This window comes from Pseudophryne corroboree (assembly GCF_028390025.1).
Source record: "Pseudophryne corroboree isolate aPseCor3 chromosome 3 unlocalized genomic scaffold, aPseCor3.hap2 SUPER_3_unloc_1, whole genome shotgun sequence".
NCBI classification, from domain to species: domain Eukaryota; kingdom Metazoa; phylum Chordata; class Amphibia; order Anura; family Myobatrachidae; genus Pseudophryne; species Pseudophryne corroboree.
Window position 1 is genome coordinate 7185767 of NW_026967493.1, and position 24439 is coordinate 7210205.

Sequence of the window (24439 nt, forward strand, 5' to 3'; positions counted from 1 at the left end):
ATATAAAAAAGAAGGAGGGACAGGTTTAGGTGCTATAGGGGAATACAATTATACAGAGGTCACGTGGTTAAGCCACTCCAGAAAAAGCCAGGGGACCCAGACTTACCTATATATACACAAAAAAACATTGGTGGAAGTGAAAATTTAGAAGTGTCGCTAGGGAAAATGGGCACAGCCCAGAGTGAACATTTTGGGTGAAACGGTTCTCTTCCATGCGTTCACATTGCTCCCACCCAAACATGCGCTTTCGAGCATACGTGCGACTCAGAATTGAGGCCCAAAAGCTTTGATCCTCCACATCTCCTTTTTCATTCATAATATCATCAATGTCACCCTATCACCTACACTCCGTAATGTTTGTATATTTTCCAAAATAAAGAATGCAAGGCTGACTGATAAAGCACTGGTCTCTATAGAATCAAATATAAGAGTATACCCCCACTCCCGAGTACACATTAACTGAGGTGTTTGGGGAGACCCTCAGCTCCACCTACCTGATCCTCCTGTAGGAACCCATGATCCTCCTCTGTATGATCCTGGGAATAAAGAGGACGGGGACATCTCTCTGGGGTATTCCTGTTACTGGCCCCATCTGTAGGAGACACACAGTGACTGATTGTATTGTATATACGTGATTACCAGACAAAAGAATGATTTGCAAAGTGCAAACAAAACTCTAGGTTCATGGAACTACCGCCACAAAGTCAACCTGTACTGAGCTTTGTAGGTGTGTGAAAGCATATGGTGGATTGAGTAAAATACCACAGCAAACCTTAAACACTTAAGTCGATCGCATAATGACAGTGTGTGGACACCTCAAAGGTCTCTATTATATATGATACTTATTTGTGTTACAATGTATTTATTATATTTGTTGAAGTGCAACAGATAGGTGCAAAAAGGAGATTTGTGGTAGACTTACCATTGTTAAATCTTTCTGCGAGGTACACTGGGATACATCGGGGTGTAGAAATGGATCTTGATCAGGCACCAACAGGCTAAAGCTTTAGGCTGTCCCAGGATGCATTGGGGCCTCCTCTGTAACCCCGCCTCCAGGCACTGGAGCTCAGTTTTGTTAACTAGTCCAATGCAGTAGCAGGTAAAAGAGAAGGCAGATGTTAGTCACATAGAAGCACGTTCTCACAACAGGAGAAGGGACCAGCGGCTAATGCCATACAAACCCAAAGAAGCTACGTGAGTCAGGGTGGGCATCCTGTGGAACCCATTGTATCACGCAGAAAGAGATTTAACAATGGTAGGTCTACCATAAATCTCCTTTTCTGCAGCGGGGTACACTGTGTTCCACAGGGAATACATCAGGGATGTCCTAAAGCAGTTCCTCAAGGGAGGGGACGTGCCTTAGCAGGTATGAGAACCCGGCGTCCAAAGGAAGCATCCTGGGAGGCAGAAGTATCAAAGGCATAGAACCTAACAAACGTATTCACTGTGGACCACGTATTCGCCTTGCACAACTGTTCTGCAGACGCGCCACGACGGGCCGCCCAAGAGGGTTCAACAGACCGAGTAGAATGGGCTTTAATAGCAGCAGGAGCTGGAAGGCCAGCCTGCGCATAGGCTTGTGCAATCACCATTCTAATCCGTCTGGCCAAGGTTTGCTTATTTGCAGGCCAGCCATGTTTGTGGAAACCAAACAGTACAAAAAGGGTATCTGACCTCCTAATAGTGGCAGTTCTCTCCACATATATGCAGAGAACCCGTACCACATCCAAAGACCGTTCTCTGGAGGACAATTCAGAAGAGATGAAGGCTGGAACCACAATCTCTTGGTTAAGGTGAAAAGATGACACCACCTTAGGTTAATAACCAGGGCGAGTTTTAAGAACTGCCCGGTCACAATGAAATATCAGAAAGGGTGGACGACAGGACAAACCACCTAGGTCCAATACCCTTCTAGCAGAGGCAATAGCCAGTAAGAACAGGACCTTAGCCGTAAGCCATTTAAGGTCCACTGACTCAAGAGGTTCAAATGGAGACTCTTGCAGGGCATTCAAGCCAACAGACAGATCCCATGGAGCCACAGGAGGGACATAGGAAGGCTGAATCCGCAATATGCCCTGAGTGAATGTTTGAATGTCAGGTATAGACGCAATTTTTCTATGAAACCACACCGACAAGGCAGATATGTGAACCTTGAGGGAGGCCAGATGAAGGCCTACGTCCAGGCCATGTTGCAGGCAAGCCAGGATTCTGGATGTTTTGAATCTGAACGCATCATAGTTCTTATCAGCACACCAGGTGAAGTAAGAATTCCAGACCCCGTAATAGATCCTGGCAGATGCCGGTTTGCAGGTTTTCAACATAGTTTGGATGACCGCCTCAGAAAATCCTTTTGCCCTTAGGAGTGAAACTTCAAGAGCCATGCCGTCAAAGCCAGCCTGGCCAGGTCTGTGTCACGTCTGAGGATTCTTGTGCATCCGGATTTGGGGAAGATGATTCTGGTGCACTTGGATCTCTGAATAACAAACGAGCGGGACGGATGAAGGTCTTGCGCATTTATTACTTGGAGTAGTTTAACAGGGTTCGCCTGTTGTTAGCAGTGTCAAAGTCGGAAAAATATCATGCTACACGTTGCCATATATCCACCCCATGCGCGTGCCTGCTGCACGTGCACATTCTCTCCCGTGCGTGCGGATACTCGCAGCCGCGTGATGGCGCCTCGGCCATGCGCTCGAGCGCGTGGTATGTGCATTTACGGTAGAGTTTGTGTGCGTCTAGCGGGCGACTCAATCGTTAAATAATAAAACCAAATAGTATGTTTTATAGATAATGTTCCCCTTAATAATGACTGTAAGTTTGTTTAATGTAAATGGTCGCTGGACAGAGGAATTCCTCTTTGTATGGTACGAAGGGTCAGACAGGGTTTGAGCAGCTGTGTCTGGTACCTAACTAAAGAACATTTTATTAGAAACAATCCGGTGCTGGTTAGGTAAAGATTAGTCGCTCCTGCGTATAGTTATGGCCATTAGTATTTTCTGGACATTTACTATATTTGCGATTCATTACCCATGCGGCGGGAATCTCCAGATTCCCTCCCACCTGAGCAGTTTGATATAGTCGCAGCCCACCTGTTCAAACTAACCTATGACCTTTTGTTATGATGCGAGGAGACATTCCTGTGTCCAATGAACAATGAGATTATAGGTCTCTTTGTAGTGTACTGTACTCAGTGTATATAAGATCAGCCAGCCTGGGCAGCTCTCTCACTCTCCACAAACGGTTTTCATATTGACTAACTTGGAGCTGGTACCAGAAAGCTGCGCAGCGATCGTTCCCAGTGTGTGTAAGTAATTCTCTGTAATCAACTTGTTCTCTGTTTTGTATTGGCCATTCCCTCTCTCTGTTATAGTATAAGTTTGTGACGCTATTGTATATTTCTGTCTAGATATTCTGTTAGAATTATATGTTAGCTTGTAGTGTATGACTTGTAAACTGTTTCCCCTTTTCAATATAACTAAAAGCTTGTTAGTAAAGGTGTTGGAACCTTAGCAAGGTATCGTGTGTTTATTATATTGCAGAAGGTAATAGGAGCGTCTCAAACGCTCAAGCAGCTTTAGCATTAACAAGGTTAAGCAGCGTTATATCGCTACAGTATTTCAGTACAAGGTTTACAGCATAAGAGTATCCTTTCTGTGTGTTACATTCAAGGTTTACTGATTGTCATCCCGTGAGCGTCTGCGCCGCTCGTGTTCTCCTCGTGGACTCGAGCGTCCGCTACGCTGGTAGCGTAGCATTACGGTAGTCGCCCGCCTATAGCGTGCTCGACACCACGCATTAAGCTGTGAGCGAGCGTGTCGCATGTGCGTCTCGATCACGGCTGAGCGTATGCTACGCTAAGCGCGTACCCTTACGGTACCCCATACGCCAATTGCGTACTGTGTCTCTTACCCATTTATTGTGAATGTTATAAGATAAATAGTTAGCTTTATCAGCAGGACCCAGTCGGGGATCCAGAAGGGACGGCCCCTGCTTAATTGCTGGTCCTGAAGCCACCAGGTCAGCGACAGACGAACCTCCGGAGTCAAAGTGATCATATGAGACCTGATCCGCTGAGGTAGGCCGTCCCATTTGGAAAGGATTAACATCTGCAGTGGGCGGGAATGAAATTGAGCGTACTCCACCATGTCGAGTGCCGACACCATCAGGCCAAGTACTTGCATCACCCAGTGTATCGACACTCTGGGATGACAAACGAAGCATCTTATCCTGTCCTGAAGCTTCAGGACCTTGTCTGGAGACAGAAACAGCCGTTGACTGTGCGTGTCCAGCAGTGCCCCCCAGGTGCACCATGCTCTCAGCTGGGACCAGCGAGGACTTCGTTCAATAGATGAACCACCCGTGGGCTTGTAGGAAGCTTACTGTCAGTTGTAGATGACTGAGAAGGACATCGTGGGAGTTTGCCAGAATCAGCAAGTTGTCCAGAGACGGCAGGATCCTGACTCCCTGGCGACGGAGATGAGCCATCACAACCATAACCTTGGTGAAGATCCGAGGGTCCGTAGCCAATCCAAATGGCAGAGCCTGGAACTGATAATGGATGTTGCCAATAGCAAACCGCAGATATTGCTGATGCGACATGGCAATAGGCATATGCAGGTATGCATCCTGTATATCCAGGTATACCAAATTGTCTCCGTGTTCCATGGCCAGTACAACTGAGCGCAGCGTTTCCATATGGAACTTGGACACTCTCACAAACTTGTTCAATGATTTGAGGTTGAGTATAGACTAGAAAGAACCGTTGGGTTTCGGAACTAGAAACAGGGTTGAGTAGTATCCTCTAACTCTCTGGGACAGAGGCACCAGCACCACCACTCCTGTATCCAGGAGGGAACTCACAACCATCTGTAGAGCTTGCCCTTTTAATGGATCCAAAGGGATAATCGTAGTGCAAAGCTGGCGAGGGGGGACATCGCCAGCTTTGAGAGACGACTTCCCGCACCCATGCGTCTGAAGTGGTCTTTAACCAGGGGGAGGCCGGCCCCATCATGCTGCAGGCTCGTCTTGTTTAGAAGCAGGCTGACGGGCCGCCCAGGACTGTTTTGTCTTGGGCTTTGTGGTTTTGGTAGCGCCTGACCTTTTGCTTCCTTTGAGGCCGAAAGGAACAAAAAGTGGTACCTTTTGCCCTCTGTGCAGAGGGAGTAGGATTTGGGAGAAATGCAGTTTTAGACCAGTGGCGTGCGGTGAGGTCAGTGGCTGGTGAGGCATGCCCACTACCGCTGCTGTCAGTGGTCAATACTGTACTGTCACCCCCGCCAGCTGCCATTGCCTGCTAATGTTGCCGCCAGGTACTGCCCCCACTGCTAATTGCCAGTCCGATGCTACCGCCAATGCCCGCGAAGTCTGGGGAGCAGTGGCAGCCAAGGTCTGGGCAGCAGAGGTGCCCAGGGTTAAGGAGAGCAGCAAAGGGTCTGCCTGGAGGCATAGAAGCAGGTTTAGAGCTGCAGAGCGGTTGATTGAGACAGTGGCAGTAATCTTTACACCTCCTCTTATACCCGTGCGTACACTTACTAATCATTCCCCCCTCCCCTTATACCCAGGCACACATACAGTAATCACCCCCCCTCCCCGTATAACCCCCCACAGTGCACACATACAGTAATCACCCCCCCCTCCCCTTATACCCCTGCACAGTGCACACATACAGTAATCACCCCCCCCTCCCCTTATACCCCTGCACAGTGCACACATACAGTAATCACCCCCCCTCCCCTTATACCCCTGCACAGTGCACACATACAGTAATCACCCCCCCTCCCCGTATACCCCTGCACAGTGCACACATACAGTAATCACCCCCCCTCCCATTATACCCCTGCACAGTGCACACATACAGTAATCACCCCCCCTCCCCGTATACCCCTGCACAGTGCACACATACAGTAATCACCCCCCCTCCCCTTATACCCCTGCACAGTGCACACATACAGTAATCACCCCCCCCTCCCCTTATACCCCTGCACAGTGCACACATACAGTAATCACCCCCCCTCCCCGTATACCCCTGCACAGTGCACACATACAGTAATCACCCCCCCCTCCCCTTATACCCCTGCACAGTGCACACATACAGTAATCACCCCCCCCTCCCCGTATACCCCTGCACAGTGCACACATACAGTAATCACCCCCCCCTCCCCTTATACCCCTGCACAGTGCACACATACAGTAATCACCCCCCCCTCCCCTTATACCCCTGCACAGTGCACACATACAGTAATCACCCCCCCCTCCCCTTATACCCCTGCACAGTGCACACATACAGTAATCACCCCTCCCTCCCCTTATACCCCTGCACAGTGCACACATACAGTAATCACCCCCCCTCCCCTTATACCCCTGCACAGTGCACACATACAGTAATCACCCCCCCTCCCCGTATACCCCTGCACAGTGCACACATACAGTAATCACCCCCCCCCCTCCCCTTATACCCCTGCACAGTGCACACATACAGTAATCACCCCCCCTCCCCGTATACCCCTGCACAGTGCACACATACAGTAATCACCCCCCCTTCCCTTATACCCCTGCACAGTGCACACATACAGTAATCACCCCCCCCTCCCCTTATACCCCTGCACAGTGCACACATACAGTAATCACCCCCCCTCCCCTTATACCCCTGTACAGTGCACACATACAGTAATCACCCCCCTTCCCTTATACCCCTGCACAGTGCACACATACAGTAATCACCCCCCTCCCCTTATACCCCTGTACAGTGCACACATACAGTAATCACCCCCCTCCCATTATACCCCTGCACAGTGCACACATACAGTAATCACCCCCCTCCCCTTATACCCCTGCACAGTGCACACATACAGTAATCACCCCCCCTCCCCGTATACCCCTGTACAGTGCACACATACAGTAATCACCCCCCCCTCCCCGTATACCCCTGTACAGTGCACACATACAGTAATCACCCCCCCTCCCCGTATACCCCTGTACAGTGCACACATACAGTAATCACCCCCCCTCCCCGTATACCCCTGCACAGTGCACACATACAGTAATCACCCCCCCCTCCCCTTATACCCCTGCACAGTGCACACATACAGTAATCACCCCCCCCCTCCCCTTATACCCCTGTACAGTGCACACATACAGTAATCACCCCCCCCTCCCATTATACCCCTGCACAGTGCACACATACAGTAATCACCCCCCTCCCCTTATACCCCTGCACAGTGCACACATACAGTAATCACCCCCCCCTCCCCTTATACCCCTGCACAGTGCACACATACAGTAATCACCCCCCCTCCCCTTATACCCCTGCACAGTGCACACATACAGTAATCACCCCCCCCCCCCCTCCCCTTATACCCCTGCACAGTGCACACATACAGTAATCACCCCCCCCTCCCCTTATACCCCTGCACAGTGCACACATACAGTAATCACCCCCCTCCCCTTATACCCCTGCACAGTGCACACATACAGTAATCACCCCCCTCCCCTTATACCCCTGCACAGTGCACACATACAGTAATCACCCCCCCCCTCCCCTTATACCCCTGCACAGTGCACACATACAGTAATCACCCCCCCCTCCCCTTATACCCCTGCACAGTGCACACATACAGTAATCACCCCCCCCTCCCCTTATACCCCTGCACAGTGCACACATACAGTAATCACCCCCCTCCCCTTATACCCCTGCACAGTGCACACATACAGTAATCACCCCCCCCTCCCCTTATACCCCTGTACAGTGCACACATACAGTAATCACCCCCCCCTCCCATTATACACCTGCACAGTGCACACATACAGTAATCACCCCCCTCCCCTTATACCCCTGTACAGTGCACACATACAGTAATCACCCCCCCCTCCCATTATACACCTGCACAGTGCACACATACAGTAATCACCCCCCCTCCCCGTATACCCCTGTACAGTGCACACATACAGTAATCACCCCCCTTCCCTTATACCCCTGTACAGTGCACACATACAGTAATCACCCCCCTCCCATTATACCCCTGCACAGTGCACACATACAGTAATCACCCCCCCTCCCCGTATACCCCTGTACAGTGCACACATACAGTAATCACCCCCCTTCCCTTATACCCCTGTACAGTGCACACATACAGTAATCACCCCCCCTCCCATTATACCCCTGCACAGTGCACACATACAGTAATCACCCCCCCTCCCCGTATACCCCTGTACAGTGCACACATACAGTAATCACCCCCCTTCCCTTATACCCCTGCACAGTGCACACATACAGTAATCACCCCCCCTCCCCATATACCCCTGCACAGTGCACACATACAGTAATCACCCCCCCTCCCCTTATACCCCTGTACAGTGCACACATACAGTAATCACCCCCCCCTCCCCTTATACCCCTGCACAGTGCACACATACAGTAATCACCCCCCCCTCCCCTTATACCCCTGCACAGTGCACACATACAGTAATCACCCCTCCCTCCCCTTATACCCCTGCACAGTGCACACATACAGTAATCACCCCCCCCTCCCCTTATACCCCTGCACAGTGCACACATACAGTAATCACCCCCCCCTCCCCTTATACCCCTGCACAGTGCACACATACAGTAATCACCCCCCCCTCCCCTTATACCCCTGCACAGTGCACACATACAGTAATCACCCCCCTTCCCTTATACCCAGGAAAACATATCCAGTAATTACCCCCACCCTAGTAGTCACACACCCTACCCTTATACCCAGCACAAACGCACTAATCACCCCCCCCCCCCTCCCCCCCGTACACACACATACTCCCAATGCCACAGTGTGCATATCTCGCTGAAACGAGAGCAGGACGGCCTGTGCGCAATATACAGCAGCGCTCAGCAGAGACACTGACCGGTGTATATAAGGAGGCCGTGGAGCACTTCATTCACAAGAATGAAGATCCCGGAAGGAAGCGGGCGGCAGTCTCTGACAGTATCTGCGGCGGGTGGGGACCAGGTGACAGCTGAAGAGCATGCCCGGCTGCGGTGCGGTCTGACGCCTTACCTGGAGTAATGGTGCGGTCAGCCCTGGCGGCAGAGAGAACATCAGCCCTGGCGGCAGAGAGAACAGCTGCTCCCGGCTTCCACTGGCGACAGGAGCGGCGGTGCGGTGTAGAGGGCGGACAATGGAGTCGCTCAGCACCACTGAAGGTGGGATGGATCCAAATCTGATGCCCAATCATATCTGCCTAAGAGACAGGGGCGTGCTTTCATGTGGGCTGAAAGCACGCCGCTGTCACTGAGGCACTTATACTAGTGCCGCTTATACTGATTTTTTAAATGGGCTTTTTACTGCCCATATCTTGGTCCCGCCTCTCACTTCCGGCCCTTTATCATTGCCCGCGGGAGGCACTGATTTCTGTGCCTCCAAAGACTAATTTAAACCTATTTTTAATATACAAATGATTACAATAATATAAAGCATATACTTATGACACATAATATGTGTCATAAGTATCTTCTTTGCATTATTGTTATCATTAATGACAGGGGAGGCACTGCCTCCCCTGCCTCCCCTGACTGCACGTCCCTGTTTTAGACGCTGCTAAATCAGACATAATTTTATTTAGGTCTTCCCCAAACAAGATGTCTCCCTGAAAAGGGAGTACCTCCAAGGTCTTTTTGGAGTTCAGGTCCACCTTCCATGACTCCAGGAATGATAGAGCAACTGCCACTGTTTGTCTGCATGTGTGAGAAAGGCATTGAATGGGAGCAGTATTTGGAAGGCATGCTGTTCCTTGTAGTGCTAATAGGAGATCCTGGGGGTGGCTCCCGGGTAAGTTAGCTTTCTGTCTGGATGCGTTTTAGTATGAGTCCCTTATCATGAGGCCTAATTGTAGACAAATCCCATGGCCCTTTATGGGCACTGCTATTATGTAGTGTTAGGAATGCTGATATCGGAGAAGCCTTGGCACGGCTCAGCAGCTAAACATGTCTTTGCAAACGCATGTGACCAATTCTCTGAAATTCTATTACCAGATGGTTTCAGGTATGGTTACAGGTAATTTATTAGTGTGCTGGGGGCATACCACGGGGAAGGGGGGGGGGGAGACACCCCCGCCTCTCTGTCTGCTGTTCACCTTCCATGACCTCAGCCACAGAATACGGTGAGCTAAAACAGACGTAGTTGACGCCTAGCCGCCAACACACCTGCCTCAAAGGATGCCTCCTGAATATAATAGGCGGCGGTGGTAATGTGACACAGGTATTGTCTGGCCTTGTCAGATAATTCATCAAGTAGCTCTTCCTCCAGTACCTTTTGCAGCCCAGGAGACAGCAATAGTGGGTCTATGTACAGCACCTGTAAGGGAGTAAATAGATTTCAGGCATCCCTCCACACGTTTATCTGTCGGTTCCTTTAGTGAGGTGACAGTAGTGACAGGCAGAGTAGAAGATACCTAGATGGGTGACATGGGAATCCACCAGCAGTGGATTTTCCTACTTGTTACATAACTCTGCAGGGAGAGGATATAGAGCTAAGGCCCGTTTAGGTAGGGGGAATTTCTTCCCTGGCTCACACGGGGGTTCTCGGCATATGTCCACTAAATGGTCAGAATGTGGTAACAGAGTTTAACCAAAGGGACAATTTGTGGCTGTAGTGGCACAGGTGATCCCATAGTAGGCGTAAGACTGTCTACCAGAGTACCCAACAGGGTTGAGAACATAGCCCAGGGTGGCTCCTGATTGGTTGCAGGAGCTGCGGACTGACTGGGGGAGGTATGGCACACAGTACACAGGCCATCATATAAAACTTCCCCCTCAAGTAAATCCTTGGTGCATGCCCTGCATGATGCGGGAGCGTTCCCGGACTTACTGCTCTTTTTGTTAGACATTTCGGTAAATGCAACAACAGAGTGTATGAGTACGATAAAGCCAGACAGAGTACAATACATTCTTTAGTATGTGACTGAGTACTCAGTACACAACACCTGTGAATAAATCCAGTATTATGTGACTGAGTGTACACAGTATAATACACGTAAGTATATATACACTGGACTAGTATACATTACTATATATATATATATATATATATATATATATATATATATATATATATTAAAAAAAACAGCGCGGTCCTAGAGGTATATATCAGAATTCTCGTACAATATATACTGTAACAGGTACACTTGTTCTTAACTAATGCTGTCTGAATATAGACATGTAGAATACTTGAGTGTTTGTAAAGTCACAGTGCTGTATACAGGCGACTTTACAAGGGAGACCTTGCCCTGCAATCCCGGAGACCAGCCGCAGCTATGCACAGAAGATGGCGCCCAGCGTCTCAGTCAGGGAGTGCCCTGACAGATTTAGTGGGGTCCCTGTGCGCAACAGTGTCCACTCCAGCGTCGCAGTCCATCTCCCTAGACTGCGAATGGAACGCAATTTAGTAGCAGGCCCTGCCTGAGAGACACTCTTACCTCCTCCCCGTAGCAGCCATGCGAACAAGGAGAGCGTCTGCGACCGTGTGCCCAATGCCGGAGTGTCTCCGCCACAAGTACCCGGGAACTGAGCCGCGGGAGTATGTGATGCCACTTGGGAGGTGATGGAGCCGCAGCGCTAAATGTCACTGTGACATAAAACAGTGCTGCGGCCCTTGAAGTCTTCTTAGAAAGCTTTTTTCAGGGCTGCCCAGCACAGCCCCCCTGTTGACTAGCCTGCTCTTGCAGGCACCAACTCGAAACTGAGCTCACAGTGCCTGGAGGCGGGGCTATAGAGGTGGCTCCAATGCATCCTGGGGCAGCCTAAAGCTTTAACCTGTTGGTACCTGGATCAAGATCCATCTCTACACCCCAATGTATTCCCTGTGGAATACAGTGTACCGTGCTGCAGAAATATAGGTATACGAGGAGACACAATCTCCAGAACCTGGGATTGTCATTCACTGCAGAGAGGTCTGGTCACCCTGGGTCCATCCGCAGTTCCGGAAAAATCCATGGGCGCAGCCATCTTTGTGGGGTCACGTGTAGCTGCAGTTCTAGTCTCCTGTTCCCGTGATGTCAGCAGCCAATCAGCGATCCTCTCATCATATGGAGCTCTATCTAAACCTGACTGGCAGGCATCTCATGGTCATGTCTTTGTCTGCTGTTGTACGGACATCATGATGGGATGCGGTTAAATTACCGGCTGACGGGATCCAGGCGATCAGGATACCAACGCCAGAATCCCCACAGTTGGGGAAATGCCTGCGGCCGGAATCCCGACAGAACAATAGTGTGCAAAGCTCGCCACCGGGCCTGAAGCGTGGCAAGGGGACTCGCTGCCGGGATTCCGGCGTCAGTCTCCTGAATGCCGGGATCCTGACCACTGGTATTTCATAACGAATCCATCATGACTGCCCAGCTGCTCTAAGTTGCACCCTTCTCATTTGGCTGCTGTACTTTATTGCTCTCTGTTGCTGTGGATCTTTCCCATGTTCCCCACTGCCTCGGTTTCGGTACTGCTTCCTGCTGCTACAGACTTCCTGCTGCCTTTCCCAGAGACAGTGTTCCTACCTGTGTATCTGCTGCTTCCTGAGGTATTTGGCTGTTCCACTGTTCCTTGTTATACCTATGTATTGTTTCTCCACCAATTCCATGCTAATCACGTCTCGGTTCTCAACTGGGGTCCATGACCTTCCGCAAACGTCCAAATCCCTTATGATAAATATCAGCGAACCGTTAGACTCCACACTCCAGGGAGAGTCACGGCAAGCCAAAGTGAAGACAATATAGAGCAGGACATCTTGGCCTGCAAATCCGCCGGGTGCAGGTGCACAAAGGTAGAAATGATGACCTTTCTCTGTTATCCACTAGGGGACACTGGAACTTATACAGCTGGGGTGTGAAGAATGGAGACCGGAGGTGGCACAATACATGTAAATTAATTGAAGTGTACAGCTGGCTCCTCCCACTTCACCCCCCCCCCCTCCAGTTTGAAAAATTGTGCTAAAGGAGGAAGACGCACATGAGGGATACACAGATAAGAGTGCAGCAACCTACTTCCACCCAATTAAGGGTGAGACCATGGTTTTTCAATTACTCTGAGGAGTAAAGGAGACCAAGATCCTATCACAAAAGATCCGCTGATCACGCTGGGGAGCGCGCGCAGTGAGTATTTCCTTTCCCCCTTGCCCCTGCAGCGTCTTGGTGATTTGGCTATATTTTGTGTGTTGCCCAGTATTCTCTGTGCTCACTTATAACCTGGCTCCCCGCTCCCAGTGCAAGCCCGCAGCTGTCACCTAGCAACATCGGGGGAGGCGCGGCGGTCAGTGCGGCGTCTCCACTCAGTTTAGACGGCCGGAGACAGTACAAGCTGGGAACAGTACAGCGGTGACTGCGCATGTCCGTGCCGGAGAACATAGTGTTGAGGAGGCCGCGGAGGAGATGCGCCGGTCTCAGAAGGAAGACTATGAGGTAAGAGCTCCTGCTGGGACAAGCGCTTCCCTCATGGATAGATGTGAACTGTATATTGAAGCGGCGGCCATTTTAGGGATTTGCTGGCGCGCTCTGCAGGCGGGAAAGGCAGGGGGAGGGAACTGCTCCTCACTTCTAATTATAGTATTTGCATATTCTCTCAAGGGCTCTGCTGACAGGTCCGGCAAAAGAGGCCAGACACAAGCCTGAATCCTCCTGCAATTACAGCGCTGGTGTGGGGTTTGTAAAGCAGAAGCCGATACTAGTGATTTGATTTTTCCGATACACAGATCCAGCTGTGCTCTCCCTGGTTTCTGCTCCCCTCTCCCTACAGTCTGTCTCCTTTCTAAGTCAATAGAGTGACAGAACTGTTTATTGAGTGAGTGAGAGAGAGAGAGAGAGAGAGAGAGAGAGAGAGAGAGAGAGAGAGAGAGAGAGAGTGTGTGTGTGTGTGTGTGTGTGTGTGTGTGTGTGTGTGTGTACGTGTTATTTAAACATGGCTTCAAAACCACGTTCCAAAAACACAAACTTATGTTTGAACAAAATGTGACAAGAAGAGCACACGCGTGGGCAGTTCCGGTGTGTGAGACACTTGCTTGGAACGGGACACACAGGCTGGGAGCAGTAGGTCTTCTAGTTCGTGGCAAAGTGCTTTGGCTAATTTGTCCAGGGAGATGGTGGAATCTCGGAGGCTGCATCAGGAATGGGCTGCGGAATTCTCTAAAACCATGGAGGAATTTATGATAAGGCTTACCCCCCCTCCCCCCCCCCCCAACACGGGTTGAGAGACCTGTCAGAACGGCAGTCAAAAGACCCCTTCAGGTTGTACAGGAGGAGTCGGAGGAAGTAGAGGGCCTCTTGATAGATGAGGAGGACAGGGAGTCGGGGGAGGAGATGGTAGATATTTCTCAGTTGGAGGAATATTCCGATATGAAGGGATTAGAACCCCTTTTGACGCAGTGAAACAAGTCCTGAGATTCAAAATAGATGAAGTCAAGGAACCGGAAGAATTTGATTTGTTTGCGTCCCAAAAGCCTCAGACAGCCATATTTCCTATACCCAAGACACTTCAAAAACAGATGGGTAAGGCCTGGAAACAGCCGGATAAACGTTTCCAGTTGCCAAAGAAATTTACTACTAATTATCCCCTACCTATAGGGGTTATGGCAAAATGGGAAAACCCACCAGTGGTAGAAGCTTCTCTAGGCAGATTGTCCAAAAAGACAATCTTACCCATTCCCAATGTTACTACATTGAAGGATGCCTCTGACCGTAAATTGGACACAGCACTTAAGTCCATTTTTGTTGCAGCGGGCGCATCACATAGACCAGCGCTAGTAAGTGCCTGGGTTAATAAGGCTATGGTAGCTTGGGCTAGTCAGATAGTCAGTACGATTACCGAGCACGGTAATCAGGAAGAGATTTCCCGTTTAGCAGAACATATCCGCGAGTCAGTCTCCTATCTCTGCCAGGCAGCAAAAGATGCTACTAAAATAGCCTCGCGTATCTCTGCGTCTGCAGTGTCGTCAAGGTGCATTTTTTGGCTCAGAGAGTGGCAGGGGGATTTGGAATCCAAGAAGGCGGTAGAGGCCATACCTTTCGTTGGAGATGCCGTGTTTGGCCCTTAATTGGACAAATGGATCTAACAGGCTACTGTGGGAAAATCGACCTGTTTGCTTACTCCATATCCAAAATACACACCCACGACCAGACGAGGATACTCAGGACCTACCTTCTCTACCAGAGGTAGAGGTTATGGAGGACAATCCCGTGGTAAGAGGCAGAGGACGTTCCCAGCCAACTGCCCGAAAACAGGACCCTAAGCCTGCAGAGAAGTTGGTGGCATGACAGAGTTTCGGGAGGCCTGGGCCGAAACCACTACAGAGATCTGGGTCAACAATCTTATCTCCCAGGGTTACAAGATCGAATTGCTCATGCATCCTCACAGCCAGTTCTTCATGACGGGTCTACCTCAGTGCCCCCTAAAGGAACGAGCATTGGAATCGGCTATCCAAAAGTTGGTCCTATCAGAGGTCATAGTGGAGGTGCCGGTACCACAGAGAGGATTGGGATTTTATTCAAATCTTTTTGTGGTACCCAAACCGGATGGGTCGGTCAGGTTCTAAAATCAATTTCTCACATTTTACCGCTTCAAGATGGAATTGATACAGTCTGTCATAGCAGGGTTGGAACAAGAGGAATTCAAGTTGTCGATGGACATAAAGGACGCGTATCTGGATGTGCCAATCTGGACACCACACCAAGCGTATCTCAGATTTGCGGTGGAGAAGAACCACTATCAATTCGGTCTCTCCTCAGCTCTGAGGATATTCACGAAGATCATGGCTGCAATGGTGGCAAAGTAACTATAATACCGTACCTGGACGACCTTTTGATCAAGGCCCCGTCTCTGGATATTTTGATTAGTCATGCGACATTGACTCATCAGGTCCTAACTCAACACGGTTGGATGATAAATTTCAGGAAATCCATCTTAAGTCCCTCCCAAAGACTTCAATTCTTGAGTCTGGTTCTGGATACGACTCTGCTCATGGTCTTTCTTCCAGAAGACAAGATTCAAGATATCAGGCGTATGGTTCAGCAGGTGCTGCAGAATTCGAAGGGTTCTCTACACCTTTGCATAACGCTTCTGGGGAAGATGGTGGCATCTTTCGAAGCAATTCAGTACACCAGACTTCATTTGCGAACATTCCAGATGGACCTAATCTCTTCACAGGAAGATTCGCCTATCGTCTCAAACCAGAATTTAATTGACTTGGTGGTCAATCCACAGGAACCTGGCAATGGGGAAGAGGTTCGGAATCTGGGATTGGATAATTTTGACGACGGATGCAAGTCTAAGAGTTTGGGGCGCAGTCCTGGGCAAGCACCAGTTTCAGGGGAGATGGTCTCAGTGCAAGAGCCGTCTCCCCATAAATGTACTGGAACGCCGAGCGATCTACAATGCTCTCCTTCAAGCAGAGACCTTAGTCAGAAATCAACATTGTCTGATTGAACTAATCAAACAATGTCACAGCAACGGCTTATATAAACCGACAAGGAGGAACAAAGAGCCAAATGGCTCTTTAGGAAGCTACAAGAATCCTATCCTGGGCAGAAAATCGAGACATAATTCTGTTGGCAATATTCATTCCCGGAGTAGACAACTGGGAGGCGGATTAACTCAGCCGTCAAGACATGCACCCACACATGCGCAGTTCTGACCTGATCGCAGCGAAAAAAACCTAGCCTGCGATCAGGTCTGAAAGACCCCCACAATCATCAACTTCAGACTCATGTTTCCAGGACAAGGGACCCGAAGGCAGTAGCGGTGGATGTGTTGTCAATTCCCTGGCATTAGGATCTGGTATACATATTCCCACCGTTTCCTCTACTACCACGAGTATTAAAAAAGGTAAAGTAAGAAATAACGTGGGTAATACTAATAGCTCCAGACTGGCCTCGCAGGAGCTGGTATTCTGATCCTATGGGTCTTCTAGTGGAGGATCCTTGGAGGTTGCCGCAGAGAGAGGATCTGTTGTCGTAGGGTCCATTCCTGCATCCAGACCTGAACCATCTTTGTTTAACGGCCTGGCTCTTGAGACCAAAATTCTAAGGGAAAAAGGTATTCCCAGTTCGGCGATTCCTACTATGATTGCAGCAAGCAAGCTGGTTATGGCAGTTCACTATCATGGATGGGTGCCAACCTAAGTGTTGGAACCCCAGACAGTTCCGTCTTAACCGATTGTTGCATTTTCTACAGGATGGTTGGAAGGGGATTTGAGATTGGGATCTTTAAAGGTACAGATTTCGGCCCTTTCTATTTTCTTTCAGCAACGTCTGGCTTCCTTGCAGGAAGTACAGACATCTTGCAAAGTGTATTGAGGCTACAACCACGTTTTCGACCTCCCACGGCCCCGTGGGATTTGAATCTGGTTTTAGAATTTCTAAGGTCTGACACTTTTCAGCCGTTGGAAAGAGCTGATCTTAAATATGTGTCTTGGAAGACTGTTCTGTTGCTTGCGTTGGCTTCAGCAAGGAGGGTTTCAGAATTGGGAGCTTTATCTTGCAAAAGACCCTTTTTGGTTTTTCACGATGATAGGGCAGAACTTCGTACGAAGGCGGTGTTCCTACCCAAGGTAGTTTCGAGTTTTCACATCAACCAACCTATTGTTGTTCCGTATTTTCGACTATCGGATGGCAATAGTTCACTGGATGTAGCAACTAAGTCCATTAGACGGTCGGATATGTTGTTTATCTTGTACAATGAGCCTAGAAGAGGTTGGCCGGCGACAAAGCAATCCTTGCCAAGGTGAATGAGACTCACTATTCGTCAGGCCTATATGGCCAGTGGTAAGAGTGTCCCATTTAGGGTTGGTGCTCATACCACCAGGTTAGTAGCGGCTTACTGGGTGGCTGCCAGGGGAGCCTCTACGAGTCAGCTTTGTAGAGCTGCTACGTTGTCTTTGTCCCATACGTTTACTCGTTTTTACAAGTTTGACACGTTTGCGGCAAAAGATGCTACGTTTTGCAGTTTGGTTCTTCAGGCTTCGGACAGCACCCCACCATGGGAGCATCTTTTGGACGTACCTAGCTGTATAAGTTCCAGTGTCCCCTAGTGGATGACAGAGAAAAGAAGATTTTGGTACTTACCGATAAATCGATTTCTCTGAATCCACTCGGGGACACTGGACGCCCGCCTCGGTGCTGCCTGCCTGTGTGTCTATTCTTGTTAATTTGCTTCAATCTGGTTCGCTATATGTTCCAGTTACGGATTGTTCATTTACAATGTTGTTGGTTTACGCCATGGCGTGTATGGTACCTTCCTGTGTTTCTTTTTCATGTTCCTTATTCTCTCCGGACAATTTTCCAAACTGGAGGGAGGGGGGCGTGGAGGGGGAGGAGCCAGCTGTGCACTTCAGTTAATTTACATGTATTGTGCCACCTCCGGTCTCCATTCTTCACACCCCAGCTGTATAAGTTCCAGTGTCCCTGAGTGGATTCAGAGAAATCGATTTATCGGTAAGTACCAAAATCTTCTTTTTACACTTTCGCAAGAGAGTCTTGATGGTTTTTTAGGTGGTACACAAATCACTCTCTGAGGTACTACTCACCCGAGCTGATCTCATTAGAGGTTTCTTCCACTTTACACTCCTGATCATCATTTTCATAAGTTCCTTCTAAATCTTCTATTTTGATGTCAGTCACATCTTCTGCCTAAATAGCCCAATGTGTAAAATTGTGAGATTAAGCAGAATAATATAATAAAGTGTATAGGAACCCCACAGCTTCTCTACAGATCATACATTATACCGTCACATTGGTATTTGGTGAGACCCTCAGTGGTTTCATCTACCTGATCCTCCTGTGGGACACTGTGATTCTCCTCTGTATGATCCTGGGAATAAAGAGGACGGGGATCTCTCTCTGGGGTATTCCTGTTACTGGCCCCATCTGTAGGAGACACACCGTGACTGAGTACATTGTATATATGTGATTATCAGATTATGTGTATCTAGGTGGCCCCATAGCTGCTCTCTCCATTACACTACATGACAGTTTCCTCTTACCCGGTGATGTGAGGGGCCGGTGATTCTCCATCATCACGTCCTTGTACAGATCCCTGTGTTCCTCTATATACTCCCACTCCTCCATGGAGAAATAGAGGGTAACATCCTCACACCTTATAGGAACCTGACACACACAATGATATAGTCATCACCCAGACACATCCCCTGGTTTTACTGTATAATGTCCCATTCCCAGCAGTCACCTCTCCAGTCAGCAGCTGAATGATCTTGTTGGCGAGTTCCAGGATCTTCTGGTCATTGTGTCTCTCATGTATCAGTGAGTGAGGTGGAGGCACCGTGATGGGGCTCTGGGTCCTGCTCAGTCCTCCTGCCACATGTGGACGGCTGCTGGGTGTAACACCCTCACCAGATGTCTTCTTCACTACTGTATAGTCCTTTATATTGAGAGAGACACTGACAAATATCACTATTTACATTCCCAGTATTTGCCACCTATATAGTCATCTCTCTGTTTATTAAAAGAGATAAGAGTGACCCTCTCCCAATATAAAAGTTCTCTGTTAAGTCATCTAATGAATGTGGCTAGGGCTACGATACCTTGTTACCGGAGGACTACTCTGCAACCCCCCATATCCCGTTGGTTTCAGAGAGTCGACTTTTATATGGCCATGGAAGAACTTACTATCACCCCCTCAAATGTCCACCTCCCGATTTATTACAACCTGGTCGGAATGGCTAACCTTTAAAGCAGTGTTCCCAACCACGGTCCTCAAGGCACACGAACAGTGCAGGTTTTTAGTGATATCCAGGCTTTAACACAGGTGACTTAATTAGTAACTCAGTTATTTTGATTTAACCGTCTGTGCTGAAGCCTGGATATCACTAAAACCTGCACCGTTAGTGTGCCTTGAGGACCGCTGTTGCGAATGCCTGCTTTAAAGAATCCTCTGCTTATAAAACCTATGTAACACCAGCCCGTTATATGGTGTCCTAAACCCACGATGGTGACTCCTTTCCCTCTTTCCCTCCCCCCCCCCCCCCTTTCATTCTTCCATCGCCCTCTTTTCTATTGACTATTTCTCTAACGTCCTAGTGGATGCTGGGGACTCCGAAAGGACCATGGGGAATAGCGGCTCCGCAGGAGACTGGGCACAAAGTAAAAGCTTTAGGACTAGCTGGTGTGCACTGGCTCCTCCCCCTATGACCCTCCTCCAAGCCTCAGTTAGATTTTGTGCCCGAACGAGAAGGGTGCAATCTAGGTGGCTCTCCTGAGCTGCTTAGAGTAAAAGTTTAAATAGGTTTTTTATTTTCAGTGAGACCTGCTGGCAACAGGCTCACTGCATCGAGGGACTTAGGGGAGAGAAACGAACTCACCTGCGTGCAGAGTGGATTGGGCTTCTTAGGCTACTGGACATTAGCTCCAGAGGGACGATCACAGGCCCAGCCATGGATGGGTCCCGGAGCCGCGCCGCCGGCCCCCTTACAGATGCTGAAGCAAGAAGAGGTCCATAAATCGGCGGCAGAAGACTTTCCTGTCTTCATAAGGTAGCGCACAGCACTGCAGCTGTGCGCCATTGCTCTCAGCACACTTCACACTCCGGTCACTGAGGGTGCAGGACGCTGGGGGGGGGGCGTCCTGGGAAGCAATGAATTTACCTTAGTTGGCGAAAAATACATCACATATAGCTCCTGGGCTATATGGATGTATTTAACCCCTGCCAGTTTTCCAGTAAAAAAGCGGGAGAAGAGCCCGCCGTGAAGGGGGCGGGGCCTATCTCCTCAGCACACAGCGCCATTTTTCCCACACAGCTCCGCTGGTAGGAAGGCTCCCAGAATCTCCCCTGCATCCTGCAACTACAGAAACAGGGTAAAAAAGAGAGGGGGGCACTTATTTGGCAAAATAACAGATATAAGCAGCTATAAGGGATAGACACTTATTGTAAGGTTGTCCCTATACATATATAGCGCTCTGGTGTGTGCTGGCAAACTCTCCCTCTGTCTCCCCAAAGGGCTAAGTGGGTCCTGTCCTCTATCAGAGCATTCCCTGTGTGTGTGCTGGGTGTCGGTACGTGTGTGTCGACATGTATGAGGAGGAAAATGATGTGGAGGCGGAGCAGAGTGTCTGTAACAGTGATGTCACCCCCTAGGGGGTCGACACCTGAGTGGATGTACTGTTGAAAATTACGTGACAGTGTCAGCTCTATATAAAAAAACAGTGGTTGACATGAGACAGCCGGCTACTCAGCTTGTGCCTGTCCAGACGTCTCATAGGCCGTCAGGCAGATGGCAGATACAGACGCCGACACGGATACTGACTCCTGTGTCGACGGTGAAGAGAAAACCGTGATTTCCAGTAGGGCCACACGTTACATGATTGAGACAATGGAAAATGTTTTATACATTTCTGATAATACGAGTACCACCAAAAAAGGGGTATTATGTTCGGTGAGGGAAAAACTACCTGTAGTTTTCCTGAATCTGAGAAATAAAATGTGTGATGATGCGTGGGTTTCCCCCCGATAACAATTAATAATTTCTTAAAAAGTATTGGCTGCATACCCTTTCCCGCCAGAGGTTAGGATGCATTGGGAAACACCCCCTAGGGGGGATAAGGCGCTCACACGCTTGTAAGAACAAGGGCTCTACCCTCTCATGAGATGGCCGCCCTTAAGGATCCTGCTGATAGAAAGCAGGAGGGTATCCAAAAAAAGGTATTTACACACATACTGGTGTTATACTGCGACCAGCTATCGCCTCAGCCTGGAGGTGCAGTGCTGGGTTGGCATGGTCGGATTCCCTGACTGGAAATATTGATATCCTAGATAAGGATAGTATATTATTGCCTATAGAGCATTTAAAAGATGCATTTCTATATATGCATGATGCACAGCGGAATAATTGCCGACTGGCATCAAGTATAAGTGCGTTGTCCAATTCTACCAGTAAAATGGTCAGGTGATGCGGATTCCAAACGTCATTTGGAAGTATTGCCTTTGAAAGGGGACATTTGGGGTCGGTCTTTTAGACCTGGTGGCCACGGCAACAGCTGGGAAATCCACGTTTGTACCCCAGGTCGCCTCTCAAAATAAGACGCCGTATTATCAGGCGCAGTCCTTTGTTGGCAAGCGGACAAAAGGTTCCTCTTTTCTGCTCGTGACAGAGGGAGAGGAAAAAGGCTGCAGAGATCAGCCAGTTCCCAGGAACAGAAACCCTTTCCAGCCTCTGCCAAGCCCTCAGTATGACGCTAGGGCTTTACAAGCTCAGGCACGGTGGGGGCCCGATCTCAATGGATTTCAGTGCGCAGTGGGCTCACTCGCAAGTAGACCCCTGGATCCTTCAGGTAATATCTCAGGGGTACATATTGGAATTCGAGACGTCTCCCCCTCGCCGTTTCCAAAAGTCGACTTTACCGACGTCTCCCTCGGACAGGGAGGCAGTTTTGGAAGCCATTCACAAGCTGTATTCCCAGCAGGTGATAATCAAGGTACCCCTCCTGCAACAGGGAACGGGGTATTATTCCACACTATTGTGGTACCGAAGCCAGACGGCTCGGTGAGACCGATTCTAAAATCTAAAATCTTTGAACACTTACATACAGAGGTTCAAATTCAAGATTGAGTCACTCAGAGCAGTGATTGCGAACCTGGAAGAAGGGGACTACATGATGTCTCGGGACATCAAGGATGCTTACCTTCATGTCAAAATTTACCCTTCTCACCAAGGGTACCTCAGGTTTATGGTACAGAACTGTCACTATCAGTTCAGACGCTGCCGTAGGGATGGTCCACGGCACCCCGGGTCTTTACCAAGGTAATGGCCGAAATGATGATGTTCCTTCGAAGGAAGGGAATTTTAGTTATCCCTTACTTGGACGATTCCCTGATAAGGGTAAGATCCAGGGAACAGTTGGAGGTCGGTGTAGCACTATCTTAGATAGTGTTGCGGCAGCACGATTGGATTCTCAATATTCCAAAATCGCAGCTGGTTCCGTCGACGTGTCTTCTGTTCCTAGGGATGATCCTGGACACAGTCCAGAAAAAGGTGTTTCTCCCGGAGGAGAAAGCCAGGGAGTTATCCGAGCTAGTCAGGAACCTCCTCAAACCGAGCCAAGTCTCAGTGCATCAATGCACAAGGGTTCTGGGTAAAATGGGGGCTTCCTACGAAGCAATCCCATTTGGCAGATTCCACGCAAGAACTTTCCAGTGGGACCTGCTGGACAAATGGTCCGGGTCGCATCTTCAGATGCATCAGCGGATAACCTTGTCACCAAGGACAAGGGTGTCCCTCCTGTGGTGGTTGCAGAGTGCTCATCTTCTAGAGGGCCGCAGATTCGGCATTCAGGACTGGGTCCTGGTAACCACGGATGCCAGCCTGCGAGGCTGGGGAGCAGTCACACAGGGAAGGAATATCCAGGACTTATGGTCAAGCCTGGAGACATCACTTCACATAAATATCCTGAAGCTAAGGGACATTTACAATGCTCTAAGCTTAGCAAGACCTTTGCTTCAAGGACAGCCGGTGTTGATCCAGTCGGACAACATCACGGCAGTCACCCACGTAAACAGACAGGGTGGCACAAGAAGCAGAAGGGCAATGACAGAAGCTGCAAGGATTCTTCGCTGGGCGGAAAATCATGGGATAGCACTGTCAGCAGTATTCATTCCGGGAGTGGACAACTGGGAAGCAGACTTCCTCAGCACGACCTCCACCCGGGGAGAGTGGGGACTTCACCCAGAAGTCTTCCACAGGATTATAAACCGTTGGGAAAAACTCGACAGGTATTGCGCCAGGTCCAGGGACCCTCAGGCAATAGCTGTAGACGCTCTGGTAACACCGTGGGTGTACCAGTCAGGGTATGTGTTTCCTCCTCTGCCTCTCATACCCAAGGTACTGAGATTGATAAGATGGTGAGGAGTAAGCACTATATTCGTGGCTCCGGATTGGCCAAGAAGGACTTGGTAACCGGAACTTCAAGAGATGCTCACGGAGGATCCGTGGCCTCTACCTCTAAGAAGGGACCTGCTCCAGCAAGGACCCTGTCTGTTCCAAGACTTACCGCGGCTGCGTTTGACGGCATGGCGGTTGAACGCCGGATCCTGAAGGAAAAAGGGCATTCCGGATGAAGTCATCCCTATCCTGATCAAAGCCAGGAAGGATGTAACCGCAAAAACATTATCACCGCAATTGGCGAAAATATGTTGCGTGGTGCGAGGCCACTAAGGCCCGACGGTGGAAATTCGACTGGGTCGATTCCTACATTTCCTGCAAACAGGAGTGTCTATGGGCCTGAAATTGGGGTCCATTAAGGTTCAAATTTCGGCCCTGTCAAATTTTCTTCCAAAAAGAACTAGCTTCAGTCCCTGAAGTTCAGACGTTTGTAAAAGGGGTACTGCATATACAGCCTCCTTTTGTGCCTCCAGTGGCACTTGGGATCTCAATGTAGTTTTTTTTTTGGATTCCAAGTCACATTGGTTTGAACCACTTAAATC

At 49.3% G+C, this 24439-nt stretch overlaps 1 protein-coding gene across 5 annotated transcripts in view; it reads right to left on the bottom strand.

The window, feature by feature from the left end:
- Positions 1–24439, bottom strand: part of LOC134983162 (gastrula zinc finger protein XlCGF26.1-like) — a 68604-nt gene that overhangs the window by 11501 nt on the left and 32664 nt on the right. For 4 of the 5 annotated variants that reach the window (XM_063948919.1, XM_063948916.1, XM_063948918.1 and 1 more), the window contains 5 exons: positions 19193–19384; positions 18990–19113; positions 18776–18873; positions 18534–18636; positions 495–592 (listed from right to left, as the gene is read on the bottom strand). In XM_063948919.1, coding sequence (XP_063804989.1) covers positions 495–592; positions 18534–18636; positions 18776–18873; positions 18990–19113; positions 19193–19384 — 615 coding nt within the window. The remainder of the gene's footprint in view (positions 1–494; positions 593–18533; positions 18637–18775; positions 18874–18989; positions 19114–19192; positions 19385–24439) is intronic. The other variant, XM_063948920.1, reaches the window with a different exon arrangement.